This window comes from Psittacula echo (assembly GCF_963264785.1).
Source record: "Psittacula echo genome assembly, chromosome: Z".
In the NCBI taxonomy this organism is placed as follows: domain Eukaryota; kingdom Metazoa; phylum Chordata; class Aves; order Psittaciformes; family Psittacidae; genus Psittacula; species Psittacula echo.
Genome location: NC_137742.1, coordinates 100,720,944 through 100,745,081, shown reverse-complemented (window position 1 = coordinate 100,745,081; position 24,138 = coordinate 100,720,944). Strand labels below are relative to the sequence as shown.

The following is a 24,138-nucleotide window of genomic DNA, read 5'->3' as shown; positions in this document are numbered from 1 at the left end:
TCTTCAGGCACAGTTTCAGGGCTAAAGCACCATTATGTGACAATTTATTTCACCTCTACTTAAAATAGCGTCTGTTTTCCTTCATATGCATTATGAGAAAACTCTGGCTCCATCTTCCCTATAATCATCCACTAGGTAGTGGAAGACAGCAGCCAGACTCCCTCATTAACCTCTTCTTGAACCTAAACAAGCTTACTTCTGTGAACTTCCCCTTGGGTATCATGTGCTCTGGCCACAGTATTGAAATCTGAGGCAGAGAAAGCATCAAATACTTCAGCTTTCTCCAGCCACTAAGTCTCCTGTCCAAATCAGGAGCAGGCTCACATTTTTCTTCAGCTTCCTTCTGTTGCAATTAGAATTATAGAATCATAGAATAGTTAGGGTTGGAAAGGACCTTAAGATCATTAGTTAAGATCATTATTAAGTTAATATAATTAACTTATATATAATATATGGATATATATAATATATAAATATAATTAAGTTAATATATTATTAGTATAAGATCATTATTAAGATCATAGTTCCAACCCCCCCTGCCATGGGCAGGGACACCTCACACTAAACCATGCCACGCAAGGCCTCATCCAACCTGGCCTTGAACACCGCCAAGGATGGAGCATCCACAACCTCCCTGGCCAACCCATTCCAGTGCCTCACCATCCTCACAGTAAAGAATTTCTTCCTTAGATCCAATCTAAACTTCCCCTGTTTAAGTTTGAACCCGTTACCCCTTGTCCTGTCACTACAGTCCCTGATGAAGAGTCCATCCCCAGCATCCTTGTAGGCCCCCTTCAGACACTGGAAGGCTGCTATGAGGTCTCCACGCAGCCTTCTCTTCTCCAGCCTGAACAGCCCCAACTCTCTCAGCCTGTCTTCATACGGGAGGTGCTCCAGTCCCCTGATCATCCTCGTGGCCTCCTCTGGACTTGTTCCAACAGTTCCATGTCCTTTTTATGTTGAGGACACCAGAACTGCACACAATACTGCAAGTGAGGTCTCACGAGAGCAGAGTAGAGGGGCAGGATCACCTCCTTCGACCTGCTGGTCACGCTCCTTTTGATGCAGCCCAGGATACAGTTGGCTTTCTGGGCTGCGAGCGCACACTGCAGCCGGCTCATGTTCAGTTTCTCATCGACCAACACCCCCAAGTCCTTCTCTGCAGGGCTGCTCTGAATCTCTTCTCTGCCCAACCTGTAGCTGTGCCTGGGGTTGCTCCGACCCAGGTGTAGGACCTTGCACTTGGCATGGTTAAACTTCATAAGGTTGGCATCAGCCCACCTCACAAGCGTGTCAAGGTCCCTCTGGATGGCATCCCTTCCCCCCAGCGTATCAACTGAACCACACAGCTTGGTATCATCGGCAAACTTGCTGAGGGCGCACTCAATCCCACTGTCCATGTCACCGACAAAGATGTTGAACAAGACCGGTCCCAACACCGATCCCTGAGGGACACCACTCGTTACTGGTCTCCAGCCAGACATCGAGCCATCGAGCAATTGTAACTGCAGAAGTCTTTCTTGCTGTCCTTCACAGCCCTCAGCAATTTCATCTCTGGATGAGCTTTGGCTTTTCTAATGTTGTCCCTGTATCCAGGAAATATTTCAATATTTCTTCTTGGTAGCGCATCCCTTAATGCAAGTATAGGGAAAGCATCACACTGCATTCATGGTACTGATGGTCTGGATCTGTAATGCATCCTATACTATGGTTGTCATTAACACAATATGCCTGTGCAGACACTGCCCCATGAGACAAAAGAACACTTCTGTATATCCAGCTGGTAAAGTGGAAAAACAGGACACCACAGCCTTATCTCTTTCCCAATTTTTACGCAGTATTTGTTTTCATGCTAAAGATATCTCAGTGCAAGTTATAGAAGGGCAAAGCAGAGACACAGATTTAAACCCAGGTTATCAGTTCAGGACGCATGCCTTGAATTCTGCATCTTCTCAGCTAAGACCTCCCTGAGAACATGATCATCACCTGACAGACATATCCTTTGTCAGTTGTAGTACTTTATCATTAAAAAGACATAACCTTCAGCGTGTTTCACACATCAATTTAACAAAAAACCCAAGGAAGGAGACAGCTTTAGGGCACTCACTATCTTCCTGACAAGAAAATTATTATGTAATAGGAATTTTCCTCAAAACAGAATCTATTAAAGACCCACATTTGGCAATAATGAAAACTACTGGAATATCATTATTCTTCTATTACTTTTTTGCTTTAGAATAGAAAAAAGTAAGTTCGGAATGTTCTAAGTGTGTGAAAACAGGCTTAAGGAAAATAAATCAAAGCTTACTCAGATGCAACAAAGGCATGATCCTTGATTGCCTGTACTACATCATCAAATTTGATCTTTGTCGTCCGTGTCCATCCATGATAAATGATGGGTTTCCCATCAGGACCATCCCAGCAATCCACTAGGAAAGACAAGCAGTTGAAAAAGGAAGAGATTAAGTAGTTACCTAAATAATTCTACAGAAAAACATCCAAATCTTTGGTTTTGCATATTCTGAGTCTCAGACTTTCATGTTCTAATAAAATATTCTATTAGATTAATTTATATTTCTCACAGAGAAAATTAAGCTAAGTAAGAGCAACACAAATCAAATACAATATAAAGTTTTCCCAAAGCATTATCGTATTGGAATCTGGGAATAAGGAATCCAGGTAGCTATATTGTCAGCATACTAGTTCACAATAATTATCCAGGGATAAATACACTCCTAAAAGTGGCAAGTAGACAGTTTATCTCTTTTGTCATTTTTAAACCTGAAACTAATTTGAGATACATTTTGCATTAGCCAAATTGAACAGGCAGTAGCAAGTGGCTTGTGAAATAACACAAAATTCAAACTTTTCAATAAGGTACAGGGATGAAGATGCATATACAGTTGGTGGAAAACAAATACACAAGACATCAACTGATTTACAAGCAAGTTGAACACGAGGGCAAATGGCACCAAATTACAAAAAACTGTGCGTTAAGCTTGTCTGTATTACAATGAAGACAAACTATCTAAGCTACACAAGTGATTCCAGTTCAAGTCCTATGCTATTATACAGTAGAGCCAAGACTGTTTTAGTGTACAGTGAAATAAGATTTATAAATACACTCTTAAAGTTCCAAGGGAACAAGAACCACAGCACATGAATGGGGCAACAGTGAGGCATATGAAAAACAATTTAGGGAATTAGTGCTTCTTATATGACTAACTTCAATTTCAGAAAACAAACTAGTTCTTGATTTCAGTTCTTTCTTCTTTCTTGGTAAACAGGGGAAACTCTACTTGTATGTGCAGCAAGTTACAAACCACTCCACAAAGTCTCTACTCACACTCAATACATCGACAGCCCATTCTAAGGCACCTGACGTAAGCTTCTGTGGAGGATTCACTTCGAAGCTGGTCTCCTGTCAGATATCTAAGGAGTAAAAGGAAATTGTAGAAGACAGGCAGTCAATTCCAACCATTTCCCACTCACTCACTCGCAACATTTCTTCTCTTGTCATGGACAGTGCATGCTGATTTTTTCTTTATTATTATCACTTTTTTTTTTTTTTACTTGTGATGGAAGAACTGGACTCTGCTGAACCTGATGCTAGCAGATTTCTGAATGCACCAAATTATAGGCAGTTAAAGGCTCAATCTAAGCATCAACCAATGCTGACACATTTCTGGAGAGGAAATCATGAGCTCTGAAACTTACCTAAACCTCATCATGCTGAGGCATAATCATGTTGGAGGGATGTGGAGGGTATTTAGAGTGATACTCACCCTATACTTCAAAGTATACCTATAAGCTATATCCATATACACTTTATTTCATTCCCTGCAATATTTTATTCGTTCATCTCTCTTCCCTTTCTTTACATCTTCTTTCTTTTTATTACAGTGTTACATGAGCAGATCTCCTTCATTTAAAAATAGTCCAAATTCATAACCACATAGGTTTGTATCTGGGCTAAAGAGCTTGCATACTATAGACTGCCAAGGAAAAGGGACAGATACATACCTTTAAACACAAACTACAGAAACCAGCATCTAAGTTACTAAGCACAAAATTCTAAAACCAGTGACAATAAAAAAAGGCCTTTGAAGTTCTGACTGTAAAATAAACTAGAAATAACAAAGAGCATGGATAGCAAATTGTACTCTTCCTCTGCCTCAGGCACCTCTGCTCTAATCCTTATGCTGGCAAAGACCATGAATAACCAAGTTCCTGATCAGTAGATATGGTAATTTAAGGTCTCCATATTCCTTTCCTTTTCAGGACCTAATCTTTTCCACTTTGTGACACTGTAAACTATCAAAGTATCTATCAATAATGCACGACTCCCTCCTTTCCCAAGGCAACAAATCCACTGCCCTTCAGATCACGCTAACAGTATCAGATTTTCTCACAGGATGAGTGGGGTCCTTATGGCATTCTTATGTTCAGGTAAAATGAGCACTGACACTAGCTCAATGAGGCTGTTGGTGCTTGGCAAAAATGGAAACTCCTTCAGTAACTTTGTGACAGCAGAGAGGCTGGAACAGTTTCAACTCAAGACTTCCTTTTATTTTTGTAACAGGATTCAGGGTCTGGGTTTTCTGGCAGCTGAGCTCGGTTGTATCTCAAAACCTCTAAGATCTTAAGGGAAGGGGAAAACTGAGTCCCACAGACTGTATTTGCCACATTTACATCACACTTTTGGAAAGTTTCACACATCCACATAGTGTGTATCTGGCATAACTTACTGTCTCCTAACACACACTAGGTTTGTTTGAACAGCGATAGAGAACAGGACTTTTGGTAACTTACGTGTTATGAGAGGAAGAAATCCAGTAGTGAGACAAAGGATTATTCATGTCTTGCACATCTATTGAATCGTATTTCTCATCCCAAATACTGTTTTCTTTTGCAAAAAGGTAAGTAAGGAACTACAATACAAAGAGAGATATGAATTTAAATGTTTTTACCTCAAAAGACTGGAAGAAATCCAGCGTAGCAAAAGAAACCTATCAACAAGAAAGAAAAGTCCAAGAGGAGCTACTAGAAAGTATCACTATCTTACCTCATCAACAAAGAGAAAGGGTTCAGCAGTTTCTCTCATAGTGTCATCGATAAACTTCGTCATTCGTTCTCGGACTTTACTGAGATCGTGTGCCCAAGATTCCTTCAGACAATAATAATATAGTAAAACCTTTAGAAGTGGTGTTACTCTATATAAAAATCATACGAGGAACAGGCAGACCTACAGATGTGACTTACTTCTCCCTTATCTAGCTAGTTTACTGCAAATATACTTTATTGTATCTTAAGAGTTTCCTCTGTGAAGTCTAAGGGAGAAAAAGAAGATTTTCACCTAAGTACCTTTATAAAGATTGGAGGCCCAAGAGAGACATACTACTATAATCTCCCTCATTTTAAGTGCAATCTGAACTTTCTTTTAGCACAGTGAAATAGGGAGAAAAAGAAAGTAGCAAGCTTATACAGGAAGGGAAGGTCTCACTTTTCAATTATATATGCAAACCCGGAGTGTAGCAGCACCTAACAAATACTGCACAACTTTCTCTCATAGTGTCTGTGCTAAATAACATTAGAGAAGACTGTAAAGATACAGTTCCAATCTCCGTCCATACTTATTTGCTTGCTGTCATGGGACATTGAACTGGATCCATTAAATAGAAAATTACCTTTGACTGAAATGCAGGCAGTCAGCTCGGCTTTTCATGTAAGAGCTGCTAAAATGGGGCCATGGCCAAGGCACTACCCCTGATGTACCTATGATGACAGCTGTAACTAGGCCAGGCTATCATCTTTGACATACATCTAGTATTCATTTCTATCCTTGTCTGTTTATCTGCATGACTAAATGGGGATCTGTTAAAACCTTATTTACTTTGTCCTCCCTCTCGTCCTCCGGTGCACCTTCAGAGTCTTTACATAAATGAAAAATAATAGTTCTCATGAACTTCAGTAGCAACAAAGGAGAAATATTTGTAAGGCCCAGTGTCGCAGCTGACATTAATCATATTCTACGATACATCACATTTCTTTTTAATGGACACAGAATGTGCTTGACAACCTCAAGAAAAAGAACTCAGAATTACTGCAACCTTCCCACCTGCTGCTCACGTAGCAGGAATCTCTGGAAGTCATGGAGATGAACTGCTGAAGCATCCGGACGGTCAGTATTTCTTAAAAAAATACAAAAGGAAAGTGAAGCAAAGAAATAAGAGAGCAAGTGTCACCAGATGTTATAGCAGAAAATGACAACAGATTTGTATCTTGGATTTACAGCATAAATGTGCTGCCACCACCAAGAAACTTCTTATGATGTCAATAGAATATTGTAATATTGTATTATCTAATTACTATATTTCACGCTTTTAAAGAAGCTTCCTGGATTCCTGATGTACTTTTGAAAGTGATTAACTGAGAAAAGTACCAAAGTTCACTTTCCTGGACGCAAAAAGCATTTCATTTTACTTCCTAAAGCAGCAGAACACAAAAACAGGGATGTAATTAAAAGACATACAGAATGTGGAAAAATAATACAAATGAAGAGTCTCACCCAAGAATGAACACAGAGGAATCCTTTTTGAATTCATCAAGAATCTTAAAACAAACAACAAAGGGGGAAAAGATAAATAATAAAACAATATGCAATTTTCTATCTGATTTCATCTAATAATGTCCGTTGGTTTGAGAAGGGGAAATACATGCCTGTCTCTTCTAGAGAAGCTTCACAGAAGTTGGCAAGATGTATTTTTAATTAAACATATAGAAAACATACTGCCAAGGCTGACACTTCAGGCCTTTCAGTGTGAACACATGCAATGCTGAGGCAAAAAACTTGCTGTCCATAACACACGTTCTATACATAGTCAAGTTAAGTTTCTTGGGAGCTTTTATTGTTTCATATAAAAAAAAAAACACAAACCAAAAAAAGGAACTACTTATTATCCATTACACTTATTCATGTGAATATAAAACCTACATTGCTTCCAGCTTGGTACAGCATAGTTACAGATCACAGGAAACTTACCAACTGGCCCACAGCAGTTGTTGAGCAAATTGAGGAGTTTCTTTGAAATGATCCACAAGGGATGATAACAAGAGTTTAAGGAAGTCAGATACCCTCTTTACTCAGTGTTTCACTCTTCAGCTTTTTCTGCTTAAGCTAATTAACTAGACTTTCATGGCCAAAACTAAAACCCTGACAGTAAATGGAGACTCTTTATTACTTCACAATAAATTCAGCATTGCTTTTAAACAGCACAAGAAAGCTGTATGCAAAAGAAACAGCACTGCCGTTGACTATTGAAGCTTCTATTTTAACAACTAGTGAACAACAACAAGCACATCATCAACAGACATTTATGCAAGTAATTTCAAAATCTGCATTTCACATAGATTTAAAGGCTTCCTAACTTTCACAGTCACTAAACGTATGCAGTTTCCACCAGCTTCACAAATCTGTGCAATGAATACATGGAAACAATAGTCAGACAGTTGCTGCATGTAATTCCACAGAATTCCCACCTCCCAAGAACTGTCTGATGCATGTCTTGTAATGGACTCACCACTCGTAATCTCCAAGCATGAGAGAAAATGAGAACAATAATTGTTATTTGATGCTCAGGATAAATCTGATTTACAGAATGTTTTAGCAATAAAATATTAATACAAGTATGGAAAACCCTTGTTCCTATCAGTAGAAGGATTAGCCAATGAAAAGACACTCTACATCCTGAACAAACTTACAGCTTCAAGTTATTCCTAGAAACCTCATTATATATGTGCATATCTGTACTGCCAACCACACAAGAAGCAACACAAACAACTGAGTCGTTATCTTAAGACAATTTCTGATGGTGACTTATCCACACTTCAAGTATAGGACTATTTTTCTATTACAAGAATGGGGGAAAAAGAAAATCAGTGACTAACAGAAACAAAAATAATCAGCATTAGCTCTATTCTGATCAAGCAGTTTAATAGTCTGAAGACTACTTATGAAAAAGCTTACCGATTTCTGTTGTTCAAACATGATTTTCTTGTAGAACAAATGAAACTGTTCAAAACTAAGCTCTTCCTTGTGAGCACCTATTTCCTACAATAGAAAGCAGCACACAGAGAATTTAGAATTCCCTGAACTGCATTTGCAAACAGCAAGCAAGTTAACTCTTACTCCAGCTGCCACCCTGTCATGCATTCTGTTTTACTCCAACTTCATTTGTCTTAACCCCTTGGGATTTTTTAATTTAGTTATTTTTTTAAGAATACAAACAAGCAAATATGTTGTTGGTTTGTGACCTAGTGCTGCCAGCCCACATCTTTAGCCTTGCATTTTGTACCCTGATTCTGTTTCCACTAAAAACAGAGTGAAGTAGTGCCCCATGTAGCCATTGTTAGCTGGAGCAACACAAGCAAGAATGTATGCTTTAAGGGTGGAGAGTTGGAAAGCAGGAAAAGGTGGGGATATTTAAAATTCCTGTAGGAATGGAAATGACTTTCAGAAGTTACTCATATTAGCACAAGTTGGAGTGAAGAGGTTATTACATGATCAAATTGCAAAAAAAAAACCAAACAAAATATTCTTTTTTTTATATATTAATTTTAAAGATAAAACACTTTTCTATGCACTTGCACAGTATCAGCTCAAAACCCTGTGCTGGCTTTGGTCAACCGAACAATGAAAAGAAGGAACATTTATGCCTATATTTTCTCAAAGCCTTGGATACAGGCAAAGCCAAGCTGAGAAATTAACTGATATAATTTATTTAACCATACACCATAAGAAGCAAGAATACAGGCAGCATCCTGAGAAGAAATAACACCACCGAGCAGATAGAAGTTATCAGGTAGTTACCGCAAATTTATCCTTCAAGAACTTCATGCTGCTCACTTTGAAGTTTACTTGGGGAAGGACAGTTTTCAGCTCTCTAAGACTGATACTGAGGAAAAAATAAGGGAGGAAAAAAAGAATATATCAAAACTCCACAGTCTTGCTGTATCTAGTCAGCTACTAAGATTTTCCATCAACCCTGTGAAATACTCTCATTTCCATTGTGTAGAGAGGGAAAGAGGCAAAGCAAGAAGGAACTTAGCCAAAGTCCATGCTAAAGCCAGATTAGAACTCAGGAAATTCCTGGCTTTCCACCTTGTCGCCAGACCTCTGGAAAAAAACCAGCTTTTAGGGCAAGAAAGAGCACTTTGTTTGTACCCTAAACACCAAGCACAAGCAATTTCCTCAGGGAAAACAAGTACAAGCCAAAACAAAGAGCTGGGGCTTCATCAGCACTGGAAAAACCTCAACCTGTGAAACAGGACTTGCCTGGAAGCCTAACCTTTACAATTAACCTCCCTAGAAACTGCAACACTAAACACAATGAAACTCAGCAGAAACTCCTTTCCTGAATTTTTCTGAAAGCATGAATCACCTATCAAGAGAACAGAAAACTGCCCTCCACAGACTGCAAGCCCCTTGATCCTAACTGGACTGCCTGGTAGTGATGAAACAACCCTAAAGCAACAAAGGAAACCCTTTCAGTAGACACATACTGTCAGCCACTGCTCTACTCTAAGATTAGCTTTTGCTTCATGATCCCCACCAACATGTCCCTACTGCAGGGCTAGTTTTCCAAATACATCAGGAGGTATAAGCCAATATCCAGTAACGGATGGTACTTGCCACTTCACCATTCTGGCCAGTTTAGGAAACACTGCTTTGAAATGGCTCTTCAGCTCACACTGAAACCAGGTGCACAATGCCACAAGCTGCCTGTAGAATGGTGTTATTTCCTGCAGTAACACAGTCCTATTCACACAATGAAACATCACACATTATTTTGCTTTTAGGAAAAGGCCTAAATGAGAGGAAACACATGTCCTTTTCTATACTGAATTACACCTTAGAATAAAATGCATGTTGCAGACAAAGAGCAAAATCATGGTAAAGTAACAGGCGTGAGAGAGGAGAGGCTAACATTCTCCTCAGTGTCGCATGGTTGCTAGCAACTCTAAGGAGATGTATGCAGCTGAATCCATTGAGGAAAAAAAAGAGTCTCCTTTGCTGTTCAAAGAGCTACAAACCCACATCACACATGGACCTGAAGCAAACTACTGAAATGCAAACATATAGCTCCCAGTGTGCTGTGCAGCTGCATAACCCATGGGACTTCCTTCACATGAGAAGCACCAAGTCAGAGGTGATTCTTTGACTTCAAATTATATTCCATTCTAATATTCTCTTTGAATATGTGGGAAAGAGACAAACCCATTTAGCCAGGCCAACTGCTTAAATAAATAAATAAATATTTTGCCCTTATTCCAAACCATTAACTTGGCTTCCTTCTATCTGTATCCTCAATGTATCTTCTGTATACCAGTAGCCTCTTTTTCCTCTTCCCTAATATCCTCAGTTATTTCTTCTATCTCCTCTTCCTCTTAATATTCTGTTCTGTTCTCCTCAAAGCTCTGACTCCTGAAGGAAAGAATTCAAGTTATTGCTGGGACAACCCTATCTCTGGATATATCTGACACTGCTGCTGTGACCAGCTTCAAGCTAAATACCATGCATACCAGCCGTGTTCAGGCCACATTAGGACTGAAACAAGGCTAATTACTGAAACATCTGCCCATGATCTTTGGCAGCCCATGTTGAACATTGCTTATGCACTTTCATTGTTATGAATGCCCAAACAAGCTTTTAAAAGCTGGTTCCTATCTGTCTACATTAGAATGTAGTCACTCCAATGCACACATGGCTCAGTAATGAAGGAAGAACTGGTGGCACTGCTGCACAGGAATGCTCACAGCAGGTTATACAGTCCAACCTGCTTGGCTCCAACTAGGCTATGAAAGGGCAAAGACCTCTATGAAGCAAACAAACTAACATGCCTGCACAGATGAGCTTAATCTCTACAGTAAGACTGGAAGAAGACAACTCCTTTCTCTCATTCTGGCATGGTAATTCTAGGCAAAAAAAAAACTATATTTTTCATCATTTGCTTCATTATACCACATGCACGAACATGAGTGAGTGCTATGAACACACTGTTTAGCAAAAGGCAAAACTCAAGTTGTCAAAGCAAGAGCAATTTTCAGGGCTCTCATTTCACACATTGGACAAAAAATATTTATTTCTTTTCATTCATGTTAGAACCTGCAACAAAAGTTCACTAAAAACATACTGAACAAAGAGAGAGCTTCTTACCTGTTCCTTCTAGTTTGATCAACAGAATAGATCTGCTTTCTCAGCCAGCTTGTGAATTATAAAGAAAACACAGCCAATGAATACCAAAATCCACAGAGGAAATTCAATGGAAATACTTAAGAGTCATATAATACATCTCTATAATAAAGCAAAACATTTCCAGTGTAGCATCTAATGATTCAGCCAGTTTTATAACCATCTTTGTAAATATATACTTTTCTGCTGCTTAATACTGCATTTTAAAGCCACATAAACAACATAGGAAGGGTGGGCAGGACAGAAGCAAATGAGTAACCAGAAGCTGTAAAAATCTAAGCGGTAAAGCAAGACAAAACTTCAGCTAACAGAGTAACTCCATCAAGTCAAGATTTATGCCAGTTGAGGCTGCTGGCTCAAAGATATGTTAGATGCATAAAAATTAACAATTAGGAAGGAAGGAGAGGAGTTTAGAGAATCTTAAAGAAAATCCTCATTAGAGTGCATGTCCGTATTAGGTGCACAGCAAAATACTATTAGCAGCATTAACAGTAAACACACAGACATGCACATACAGAATTTTGATCTAAAATGTCACTAGTAAAGTTTATCCTCAGCCTCTACAGGAATCACTCCGCTGCACAAACATAGCCTGGAACCCAGGAGCACTTTGTATAGCAGCCTGCTGCATTACCATGGAGTAGATGAGAATAGATAAGAATACTGTCTCCGCAGCTGGAACAGCAAGTAGGTAAAGATAATATCAATGTCAAACCCAAAATTGGTCAAGTAGCAAGCAAGGACAGGGTATATCCTCACAACAAGTAACAGCAGTGACCACAGACAAAAATGTCAGCAGTGATGAAAAGCGATCAGGTACAGAGATAGCATTAAAGAGCTCTTCAACAAAACTGGCACTCTGAGCATGAGTAGTTTCACGTGCAACTTCCTACGAAGCATTAAGGGCACAGTTCCACCATTATATGGCTGGATGCTAAAAAGATAGCCTTAAAGAAGCTCATTTTCAACCAGGCTCTCTGAGTCAGCTGGTCACATTGCCATACAATGCATTTGGACATCTACTAAAGCAAGCCTACTGTGACTGCATAAGACACTTCAATTTTTCAACAAGTCAGTGCACACTTACACCAGCTATTTTTGTGATCTCATTAAGAGACTTTTGGTTTGGTGTGGGTATACAAAATAAGGTAAATTGCAAGTCTGCATTAGTGGATGCAGCAGACTGGCATTCCAGAACACGTATATACCAAAATAGACAAAGAGTTTACACATGAGCTTTTCTGTGTCAGACGCTAACTGGAGAGTAGTTGTTTCTTTCAGGTTTTCCACTTTCAATTCCAAAGAAACGTCAAGTCTCACAAGGTGAAAACATGTCCACATACCTCTCTGTGATCGCAGGTGTGGGAGCACTCATGACCTCTTGATACAAGATATTCAAGCCACACAACCATTTATCAGCATCATCTTTAGAGTCAGCTGAAAAAAATTATATGTTATGAGAAACGTCAAAACAAAATCAACACAAAACCAAGGCACAAACTTGGGATGTTTAGACAAACCCTAGTATGTAAAGTGGCTGATGAATCTTTCTCTTTGATAGATCTCATTGCATAGCTTCACACTGCTAATGATAAAATTAATAAAAACAGCATAAATTTGGGGGTGGGATGTTAACTCTGGAAGCTCTGACAAAAAAAATACCTTCTTTTAGAAGGCTGCTTATCAGGGTATGCAAGTTTCAATATTTCAGCACAGAGACTACAAAAGTGCTGGTGAGCTCCTATAGTAACACAGTCAAATTCATTTTCTTTTCTCCTATCTCCCAAGTGGCAAAAGCCCAGGGACCTGATGCAGAGCAGCTTGAAGCATACAGCAAAAGAACTCAATGTGGTGTAGCATAAAGCTAGTTCATTATATTCCAAGCAACCAACAAACAAATTGTAAAGTACTGGCTTTTGATAGACAACCACTTCATGTCTGTCCTAACCTTGCCTTGAAACACAAATTGTTCCAGGCTACACTTAGGCAAGAGGAACAGGAAGGAAGCAATGTACAAAACTGGTATAGCATATAGAACACATTTAATACAAGCAAAGTTTAAACAAGGTCTAAAATTCTTTACACAGCTTAACACCGGAAGCCAGATACATCTTCCTCCCAACCTTATCACTGCCTTGGGTTTTTTTAGGTATAATTTGCCTTTTCATTTCCCAAACCAGGAGAGTCCTCCACATCTTTTAATGTGATCACATTTGATATTGCTTTGACCTAATAGAACCAAGATGATGAATTGTGTGCTGGGTATAGCCTTCCCCATGGAACACCACAGTTAAGCTGAAACCACCTTTTGGGCCCTTAGATGAGATGCTATCATTACAGCCTTCAGCTGGGAAAGTCCATTCTCTGTAGCATGCTGGTTCTGAAATTTCATGAAGGTGTTTTCAATTAAACCAGTTCTGAAAAATTATTTTCAACAGGAACTGTAATTGTGCAATTCTTTTAGCTGCCTTCAAAGCAAAACAGTTTCTCAAAATATGAAGGTTACATTTTATTTAAACACACTTTCAAACACAATGCTTTATTCCCCAAGGATGAAGCTAGAGCCTAGCCTCGGCTCCCCATGGAAATGTTTTCCAGTCTGTTACAATTTCAGAAAGAACACTCGCTACCACTGCCAAACCAATTCTGCTCCCAAGACAATTCTGCCCTTTATGACAGTTACCATTCCCCTTAAGTAACAATTATTTTATATTGTTTTAAGAAACCACGACAAAACACTTCCTTTTCCTTGTTGATTTCCCCCTTAATTGAAAGTTATAACACGTTGTTCTGCAGTTCAGCGTTACAGCAACGTATCTCATGGCACCAAGTGTTTTCAAAGCACTGTCAGAGGCCTGTTTTGAGAACAGCCATGGAAGAGGGATGGAGATGGAGGTTAGGGGAAGTCAACCTGGCACAGCTGCACTTAACCACAGCCACTTACTGAAAATTTCCCCAGACTTCAGCCAACTAAAAAAATTAAATTTAAAAAATTAAAAATTTAAAAAATTAAATTAAAAAATTAATAAAAAATTAAATTTAAAAAAAAATAAAAATTTATTTAAGGTGAAAAGCCTACAATAGTGGATTAGTCACGAGCAGTCTTTAATTTCCAGTGCATCAGACTGCAAAAAGAAAGTCTTCTAGTACTGCAACCTATTAATTCCATTTTTAAAAAGGCAATTTTAGCATTAAAACACTGATAAAACACTCCCCTTTTCTCCCATTACGATTTTGCAATTAATTTAATTATTAAAATGACAAGTAGCTCCCACTGTCCTGTGCAGGAACACACCACTTCAAATAAATGGTCTGTATGATTCTAAACCAAGGATCCATCACAACTATTTAGAAGATACATCTCTTAGTAAACTCCATTAGTAGAAAACTGTATTCAGCCTGCACTGTAAGAACTCATATCCTTTTTAATTTCAAAATTAAAATTTTGGGGTTGTGACCATGGATAATCTCACCTGAAGTAAGAAATGCCCCAACCCTTTCCATACGTACAGGATACAAATTCCCCCTGTTTCACACAGAACTCTTCATTTTCAGTTTATCATCTTCCACTTTTACTTATGGTCCCCTCTTTTTAGAAGAGGTTTAGTATTACTAGGTGAAACGCACACCCATAACTCAAATTAGAACTTCATTTCTCTCAATTAGTTTCCAGTTGTTCATAGGAGACAGGAAAGGTTCTGTGATACAGCTGTATTATAACTCTTTATGACTATTGTTTCCAGAACCATTTTGGCCAGACTGAAAATGCCAGGGCAATATTCTGGCCAGCTGAAGACAACAGCAAGTGCGTTGCTGATATGTTTAAAAGTTTACTGGAGATACTTCACCAGCAAAAGTCTACCTTGCTAGAAATGACTGAGCAAACCAGAAACTACACTCACACAATACACTATTTGACAGGAAGTGGCGTTCCCTGCCCATGGCAGGGGGGTTGGAACTGGATGATCTTAAGGTCCTTTCCAACCCTAGCTATTCTATGATTCTATTCTATGATTCTAAGACATTAGAAATGCAGCAGTTCATGGATGTGAAGGGCCGAATAAAAGGTATATCTGCAGACTTTAAACACCTGGTGCACTCCTGAACTGCACAAGTCAAAACCGCAGCACACTCTGCGTTACTGTTCCATCAATGTATTTGATTTGTTCTATTGGTAGGTTTAAAGAAAAAACAAAGAAGAAAAAAAGTACCTGCTAAACTTAAGGTGTTGAGGACAAACTGGCTACCATAAAAAATAGTAAAGCAGTGTTCTTCTCTCTGCTTTGCTTTGCAACGCTCAAAGTCTTTTGAATTCTTTCCTGGGCGAATTTCTTTTATTTCCAAAAGATCCACTGAAAGGAAACAATATTCAGTCAGTACAACTGCACTTACATTCCAACAGAGCCTGATACAATCAGACGAACAACTCAAAGCATGCATATATATATAAAATATCTCTATATATAAACTTAGAGATTTTTATTGGTCAAGAAATGCAAATTACACCAGCTTTATCATTTCACTACCAAAGATTATCCACAGACAAAGTGTATACACATGGCCCCTTCAGGTTACAGAAGACATGATTTCACAAATGGCATATACTCTAAGCAAGAAATTTCGAATTGCCATGACAACGTTTCAGAGACAAAAAAGAAAAGATACAACTTCCAGCTTACCCACCTAAAAATTATGCACCAGATCTTAGATAGACCTTGTCAGTTAGTCAGCTAATATAGTCACTGGCACTTGTAAGAAAAATATTTGAAGTAGTAATATAAAGAGAAAAACCCAGCCTAATAATTAAAACGTTTCCGTTTTTTCCTGAATAACACCAAAGAGATCTCTGTCATTTAACGTAACGTGTTGTACCACTTTCAACACAGGTACGTATTAGAGCATAGCAGAATGCGAACACTGCACAAGCACGTACTTTCTCAAGGCAGCTCCCTTTTCTACAAACCCTTGCTACATGGCCTACATAACAGTAGTGAGGCAGCACTGAAATAGAAATATGTGCACTCTCAAGATAAGATACTTATTAGAAAAACTGAGGAAGTGGTTTTGTTCTGCCTGTGGACCAGACAAATAAACAGCTCTTCCTACTTTCGGACAGCCTTGACTTACGAGCTACAGGATGAAGAAAAATATTTCATGGCTGTTCGTGAAATGTGTTTATCAGACTTAGCAAGATCCAAGGAAAATAGCTGAGGGTTTCTGTGTATGCATTTAAGAATGCCACAATATAACCCCTGTTTCAAATGAGCACCTCATCAGAAACAGAAGACAGTTAATAACATAATGAAGCTGCCAACGCGTGGGAGCTGAACACTGGTTAAAGCTCCAGCCTGTGTAATGATGGGTTTCTTTGATGCCAACATGGAAACAAGGGACAGACAAGCAAAGAAGTTCATCAATAAAATGCTGATAATAAAACATTGATTCATCTTGAAATTTCTTATTCTCTGCAAAGTATCCCAGGCCAAACTTTCCACCACACACTTCTTTCTCCCAGTCATTAAACAACTTACATTGGGAAAATGGGACCTCAAAGGTTAACCTGAACTAATCGTAGGACACAAGCATCTTTCTTAAACTAATTTTTCCAAGTGTAATTATCTTCAAGATAGAGCTTTACATATGTCAACCTCCATGTCTCAGCCACCCTTTCAAACCGTGAAAACATTTCCTAAAATTTGTGTATCTGCTTGGCCAAGGCCCCTAAATTCAGATGCAAACTTCTAAAATAAAGTCATGATTCGACCATAAATGACCAGAAACCAAATGCTCCTTCTGATAACTCTAATCCTCCTACCATCCAAAGTCTCACTTAGATCCTTAGCAGTGTGTCTGGATATCCATCTGAAAAAGATGATAGGCTGAGAAAGTTGGGGCTGTTCAGCCTGGAGAAGAGAAGGCTGCGTGGAGACCTCAGAGCAGCCTTCCAGTATCTGAAGGGGGCCTACAAGGATGCTGGGGATGGACTCTTCATCAGGGACTGTAGTGACAGGACAAGGGGTAACGGGTTCAAACTGAAACAGGGGAAGTTTAGATTGGACATAAGGAAGAAATTCTTTACTGAGAGGGTGGTGAGGCACTGGAATGGGTTGCCCAGGGAAGTTGTGAATGCTCCATCCTTGGCGGTGTTCAAGGCCAGGTTGGACAGAGCCTTGGGTGACATGGTTTAGTGTGGGGTGTCCCTGCCCATGGCAGGGGGGTTGGAACTGGTAGATCTTAAGATCCTTTCCAACCCTAACTACTCTATGATTCTATGAGCTAAGCCCACCAATTCACACTAATACCAGTAGAGAAGAAACAGGACGCAGAGACAGAAAGTACCCAAACAGAGAGGGAAGGATTTGCATGGCTGCAGAAAACTGTGCACCATGCTGGGTCATTCTAACAGTGGGCAAGAGTAACCTCCTCTGCTCTCCCTTCACTCAGCAAATCCCTGCTGAAAATACGGTTGTAACTTCAAATCAAGGCAGACCTTTCACTTCAGACTCCTATAAATCCACACACATGAACATCACACCACAAAGCCTCCCTCAAAGTATAAACTAAAAACAGCAATAAACCAGATTTCACAACCTGCATTGCTGTTGTCATTTCAAGTAGCTCTTACCTCATACTGACCTCTGAAACAAACATACTAACTTACTCAATGTCTTCCCTCCGATACAGATATACTCACTGCAGTTCTTTTCCTTGCATTACAACCATTCAATCCTCCCATCCCATTCTCCTGTGTGAACATACGGTGTATAAATACAGGCACAAGGATTTTTGTATGCACAGGTTTCACACTGGTAACGGTATTATTGTTTCCCCAGGTGGCCTTTGAAAAAGAGATTACTACCCCACAGTTTTTAAACATTCAGTAAACAGAGACAACATATTATGTATGTCCTGCCAAGTTATCATTATGTTTGCTCAAATAATATATGAAACAGATGTATAAAAAACAAGTTTTATTAAACATTCTTCACATTTTTACAGAAAGGAAGAAATAATAAATGTTATAATTTCAGAAAATTAGTGAAAACTACCTGCATATATTTTAATGACATTTTATAGTGTCATTTAGGATTCATTATTCTCTATTATTGGAAGAAAAGCCAAGGCAGAAAATCAGAAAGGGAAAAGACACATGTACAGCAAGCATAAACTTTGGTCTGGCACTCAGTTCTGTCACCTCAGGTAGTCTGGAGACATCTGCACCCTCCACACAATGCCCACTAACTCCAGAACAGCTGATCCCAACTGAACCAAGAAAGGAACAGGCCAGGAAAAGCCACAGCATGTTTCAGACTCAGATTAGTAAATCAGCTGTACCAACTTAGCTGTTACACAGTTACTGTGAACTTTTTATAGCCCAATCTGTCACTGAACAGTTAAAATGCAACTTCATGTCTGTGCCAGAACTACAAGCACACCGCTCCTATCTTCTGACTGCCTTGCACTAACGGAGCCTTCCTCTTTCTCAATCCCACATGCTAATTGCAGAGCTGTATCCTGACTAGGCTTCGTAGACAGATATTGCTGGGCCCTGATACACCTGAAAAAAGGCACAGACCTGGCCATACGCAGCTTGCTGTGTCAGATGAAATTCAATATGCTTGCAGGTGTGATTTCTGTAAAACAGTGCATTTCCCAAGGAAGCATAAATCAAAGTATGCCCTGTAGAGAAGTTGACTCACACCCAGCAAGACATGGATGATACTGCCAACGCATTCAATCTCCAGCCAAACAGTTCAGAAGTCTAGTGTCACTCTGAAAACCTACAATACCAGCTTATATTTCATCCATTCTTTCATGTGGTTATTTCCACAGGTTAGAAGGGTCTCCTTGGCAGCCTCATCAGTCACCTACTGGTTCTGACAACTCCCTCAAGTGGCTCTTTAACAAGACTGGACTCCAAGGCACTTTGAATTACCATCCAGTTTCAGGCTCTGATCTGGAGGTGCAGTATTCATTGTAGTTCAGAGCCAAAAGCTCCTGAACTTCAGCTCCTGCTGTTGTGTGTTGTTCAGCAAATCAGTTAATTCAATGCATCATTACACTACTGCGTAGCTGCTTTTCAGAGACTGCACAGATTAATTGCTCAGTGCCTTCCAGAGTGCCTGTTACAGCTCTTTACTGCCATAAACTTAACAATAAACATTTGATACTCAACAACTCCAATTGATTTCCATTCAAATAAACTGGCTGCAGTTGCATTTAGTCAGACACTTACGGGTTTGAATTCCTGTTACCTTTCCTTCAGTTACACCTAGAGGCAGACAGTAAAACAGAACTTGACTGTTTAACGGAGCAACAATATACTATAGCCCTTCCCAGTCTGAGCTCTGAATTTAAGGGGCCATATTTATTGAATAGCTATTGGTTTCGTATTTAAAAGAATTAAAAGGCACCTTCACAAAATGAGATTAGAATAGGGTAAAATTTGTGCCCAATATCAACCACATTCAGGTCCATAAAGTTCATTCCAGCCCCTATTCGCTGACAGAAAGTCTGGTTGTTCTAAGTTAGCATTAAACATTGCAGAACTGAGCTGCTAAAGGGAAGAAATAATTTGAAAACAGCTAAAGGCTACACACATTCATTTTTTCATTTGACCACAGAAACCAAGCTCTAAATACTCAGCAGAAGACTTACACAAAGATCCCTTGGGTAACAACCAGAGCACAGCAATTTCAAAACAGAAAAAGGTGAATTTTAATGTTCTTTTGAACAAAAGAACTCCACAAAGAGCAAGCCGTGGATTCACTCGTGCAATAACATCCCGATTTTTAACAGTATTCAGAATGTAGAAAGCAAACGTGAGTTAAGTTTATTTATTGTGTCTGAAACAATACGGAAATTCAGACAGAAATTGGAATTCAGACAGGAAAAAATAAACCACCAAAGTCACTACTGGAAACTAGCAAGGTCAGGTCTAACATTCAAGCCAAAGGGAGCACTCATTTCACATTCCTCAGCAGAATATATAGCTATTCACCACTTCTCCCAAAAAGGTACAGATGCTATAAATGTTCATACCATCTTATCCAAGGGAGGGGGGGAATATATTTTCCCCCATAGAGGAAGTTCACATTAGTACAATTGTTAATGCCAATTAAATGACTTCGCTGTTTAACCTATGAAAAAAAAAAAAATAACCCCTCCCCTCTATGTTAAAGAATGCAAGCCACTCCCATAAATAGTCTTTTAGAGGTTAGTTTTTTAAGTTTCCCAATGTTTCTGACAGACAAAAGGATGTGCAGAACCAAAATTTGCTCTCTTTGGCAGGTCATTTTAGAAAAGATTTTAAAAGCCGAATTAGCAAAATTTAGTTTTAGGGATCAAATTCACTAAATACAACAAGTAAAGATTTAAAAAAACCCAATCCTTGTTAGCTGGAACAGCACCACCTAAGATTGCCATTACATTAAATTATACATCCCTCCATTTCACCTCATCCTGTAAATTGTATGTGGCCTGTTATCTGGTCCTGTTATCTACACAACTGTATTATAGATGCTCTGCTTCTCCAATGAGCTGGAGAAATTACACATTTTACGTGTAAAATGTGTGATTTTACACAAACTTTTTACACATTTTACAGAAACTAGTGATGTTTGCTTAGCAGTGTAACACAATCTGAAAACACAAACACAGTGCAAACTTTCAGATCAAGAGAAACCAGAGCAGCTCCCACAGACTCTTAATTCTGCAAGTAACATGAATTTAGCAGGTAAGCACTTGGTTTCCATTCACTCGCTTGTTTAATATTCCTGTGAAACATGAAAATTCAACTTGGTTTCATATTGGAGTTTTTTTTCTTAAATCACATTCTAGAGGACAAATTGTGTAAAATCTCTTTTCAGCAGGAGGAAAACCTCAAGTGAACTTAACCATCTACAGTAATTCTTTTTCATAGGTTAGATGTAAGATCAGTAACAACAAATGACTTTGAGACGGTAAATGTATTTAAAAAGTTGGCCACAGTCATTTTGTTCTACAAACTCAGTAAAAATATTACAGAAAAAAACAGGAGAAGAGACAATGTGAAATTAGCAGTCCATGTTAACCCTAAAATAAAACATTACGCATTGTCAGTCATACCTTTCTCTTAAAAATAAAAAAAAAGGTATAAGACAGATCTAATGCATTAATAAAGTTCTGGAGTGAGGAAAATAGAAATGGTTACTGTGCGTTATACTGCGGCATACCATCAGCATCTAAAGCAGCAATTTGATTAGCCTTTATTCCTCTGCTTCGTAAATTTGCAATTACATTGACAAGAGGTCTGCATCTCTGCCATTCCCAAACACAGGTATCTCATCCTCTGGGAAACAAAAAGTTTTCAGACTAGATTAGTACTAACACATCTATTCCCTTTTCTCTTTCAACCTTACCTATACCCTAACCTCTTGCTCTGCATACACAAAAAGCATTTTAACAGCTCATATATTATATGGACTTTTCCTAAACATGGCCCTCCAATGCTTTAAGCCTACTTCTCTTGTGCTTAAATGGTCACTAGTTGCCTTTTTTATTTCCTGAGTAGTCTGGAATGAATCAAAAACATCAAAAAAAAGATAGGTGATCTTACTTTTCCAAAGCTTAAAGGATTAAATTATGCTTTAAATCATTTTACAAAAGCAGATTGCCTCTTCACATAAAAGGCAATAAAAAAAAAAAGAGATATATCATCTTATGTCCTCAACAGAATCTTCCTTGAAACGCCCATGCTTGTATTACAGAGAAACACACACTTGCACATTCAAAGAAGGATTTCTCGGAGCATAAATTCTCCTGCCTGTGAATCACCACTTAACGCAAGGATTCACAGAAGAGTATGAAGAAACTCATATATTTTCCAGTGACTAATCAAACTCTAATCACCACAAACTTTCCCTTAATAATTTTCCTTAAAGCACTTTGCATCTGATAAAGAATGAATTTTGGATTATGGAAATTATGGATCAGCTTCCTGGAGATTTACACCTTGTCACCTACTTGCTCTACAACCTTAAATACCATAACCTCTTGGGGCTCTAATTTATTCACATGCATATAAATGTGTACACCAGAACATGAGGAAATCTGGGAGGCCCTGTTTGCTACTGAAAGGTACTCTCAGTCAGCAAAACCTCAGTCAACCAAGACAGACATGTCTCTTAGCAGAGTACTGACAAGCAGTTCTCACTCTAGGCCACCTCTTCCTTCCCCTCTGCCTTTCACTGCTGTCCCATAGTTCCCTCCACCACTCTCTCAGCTACAACAGTACATTTGTTTGTGGAACACTTGGTATCCTAGCAAAGAAACAGCGCAGCAGCGTAGCTGATGTGGAGGCAGAAGTGACCCCCAGATATCACGGTAATGCACAACACACACACATCCATTGTATGGCCAGCCTGTGACAGTCTGAAGTGGGAAGAAACAACACAGGGTGTGCGTGACCCAGGGGCCATCACGCCAACCCACGCACAGTTGCAAAGGGTAAACATACAAAAATACACAGCAGAGCCATAAGGAAGTGACTCGAGGAGCAACACACTGCAATAAATCATGCTGGTAAGTCACAGCTTCACAGTCATGTATCTACTATGCATAAATTAGCTTCTGCAAAGAAAAAAAAAAAAAAGGCCCATTACAAATTAAACAAGGAATTTAGTTCCCTCTCTATGAGGAATCTGAGGCTTCCTTCTCTCATGTGTTGGTAAAACAAAAGTCAGTTTGGCCCTACTATAGTTACCAAGATCTGTAGCTCCTAAACTGCAAACCCATGAACATATGATGGCCAATAAAAATTATGGGTAAACAATCCATAGCCAAGTCATCTCAGATCCCCACCACACACTTTCCTCTGCGACACAATCCAAATTGCCAAATGCGTTTGCCAGCATCAGGCAGCTTCTAAGCCAGGCTGTGCTAGCAGGGAAAAGTGGTGGGGGAAGACTGTGGTCCACCCTAAACTTCAAGAGATTTGCTTATCTTTCCTGGCAATGGTATCTGATACCAGCTGCAGATTTAGTGCCATCAGTTTTAGATCCATGGCCCTGCAAAAAGTGCTGCGGTATTTCTGTGCTTTTACACTCAAAATTCCTCCCAAAGTTCAAATTACACTTTTACATTTACAATGCTTTGCAACAGAACTCCCATACTTAAACGAACTGCTTCTTATACATTCAATGGCCAGAGGAAGAGACTCCAGCAGACATTAATTCAGAGCAAGAATTAAACTTCGCTCTGGAGGAGCCTTTTGTTCTCCCAGCTGTCTCCTGGCAGACAGGTGAATTAGCCTTGTAAGTTATCTGCTTAATACACGCCATCAGAAATACCATTCCTGTGCATAACCGTTAGTCCCCGAGACCTCATTCTGCACTCTGTATCAGTCACTACCCTTTCACCAGCTCATTGCAAAGCTCAGCAAAATTTACTTCTCATCCAAGAAATGGAGCAGATTTCTCCTACTGCAGTCAATGACAGGGGCTCCACTGAAAAGGGAGCTAGTGTGCATACCAAGAAACTTAAATGGAGGGGTGCAACAAACCACAAGGGCTTCAAAGCGTGTGTGATCTGATAAAGCATTAATACCACTCTGCAACATACAAAACAGAAAAAGGGAAAACAAACAAACCCACAATACAAATAATCAAACAAAGCCCACATAACTCCTCAAGGGAAAAACATTTGTCACTGTAAGTTATATCAATCACCATTGACCTAGGTAACTTACAATAAACAGTGCTGAGATGCTTAGTCCTACAAGCAGTCCCACAGTCCACCCAGCAAACTTCAGGTTATCTTTAACAGTTTAAAATGAGGACAATGCAGAATACAAGGAAATGTTATTAATAAATAAGAGGCAGAAGAAAAAACTCTGACATTTTGTAGCC

The 24,138-nt window shown here is 39.1% G+C and overlaps 1 protein-coding gene across 1 annotated transcript in view; it reads right to left on the bottom strand.

Moving 5' to 3' along the window:
• PLCG2 (phospholipase C gamma 2) overlaps window positions 1-24,138 on the bottom strand; it is a 59,314-nt gene that overhangs the window by 25,531 nt on the left and 9,645 nt on the right. The window contains exons 3-13 of the mRNA XM_080638542.1: window positions 15,463-15,603; window positions 12,595-12,688; window positions 11,216-11,263; window positions 8,870-8,954; window positions 8,027-8,110; window positions 6,569-6,612; window positions 6,119-6,191; window positions 5,066-5,167; window positions 4,813-4,931; window positions 3,347-3,432; window positions 2,309-2,429 (exon numbers count right to left, since the gene is read on the bottom strand). Of these exons, the coding sequence (XP_080494668.1) occupies window positions 2,309-2,429; window positions 3,347-3,432; window positions 4,813-4,931; window positions 5,066-5,167; window positions 6,119-6,191; window positions 6,569-6,612; window positions 8,027-8,110; window positions 8,870-8,954; window positions 11,216-11,263; window positions 12,595-12,688; window positions 15,463-15,603 (997 nt within the window). The remainder of the gene's footprint in view (window positions 1-2,308; window positions 2,430-3,346; window positions 3,433-4,812; window positions 4,932-5,065; window positions 5,168-6,118; window positions 6,192-6,568; window positions 6,613-8,026; window positions 8,111-8,869; window positions 8,955-11,215; window positions 11,264-12,594; window positions 12,689-15,462; window positions 15,604-24,138) is intronic.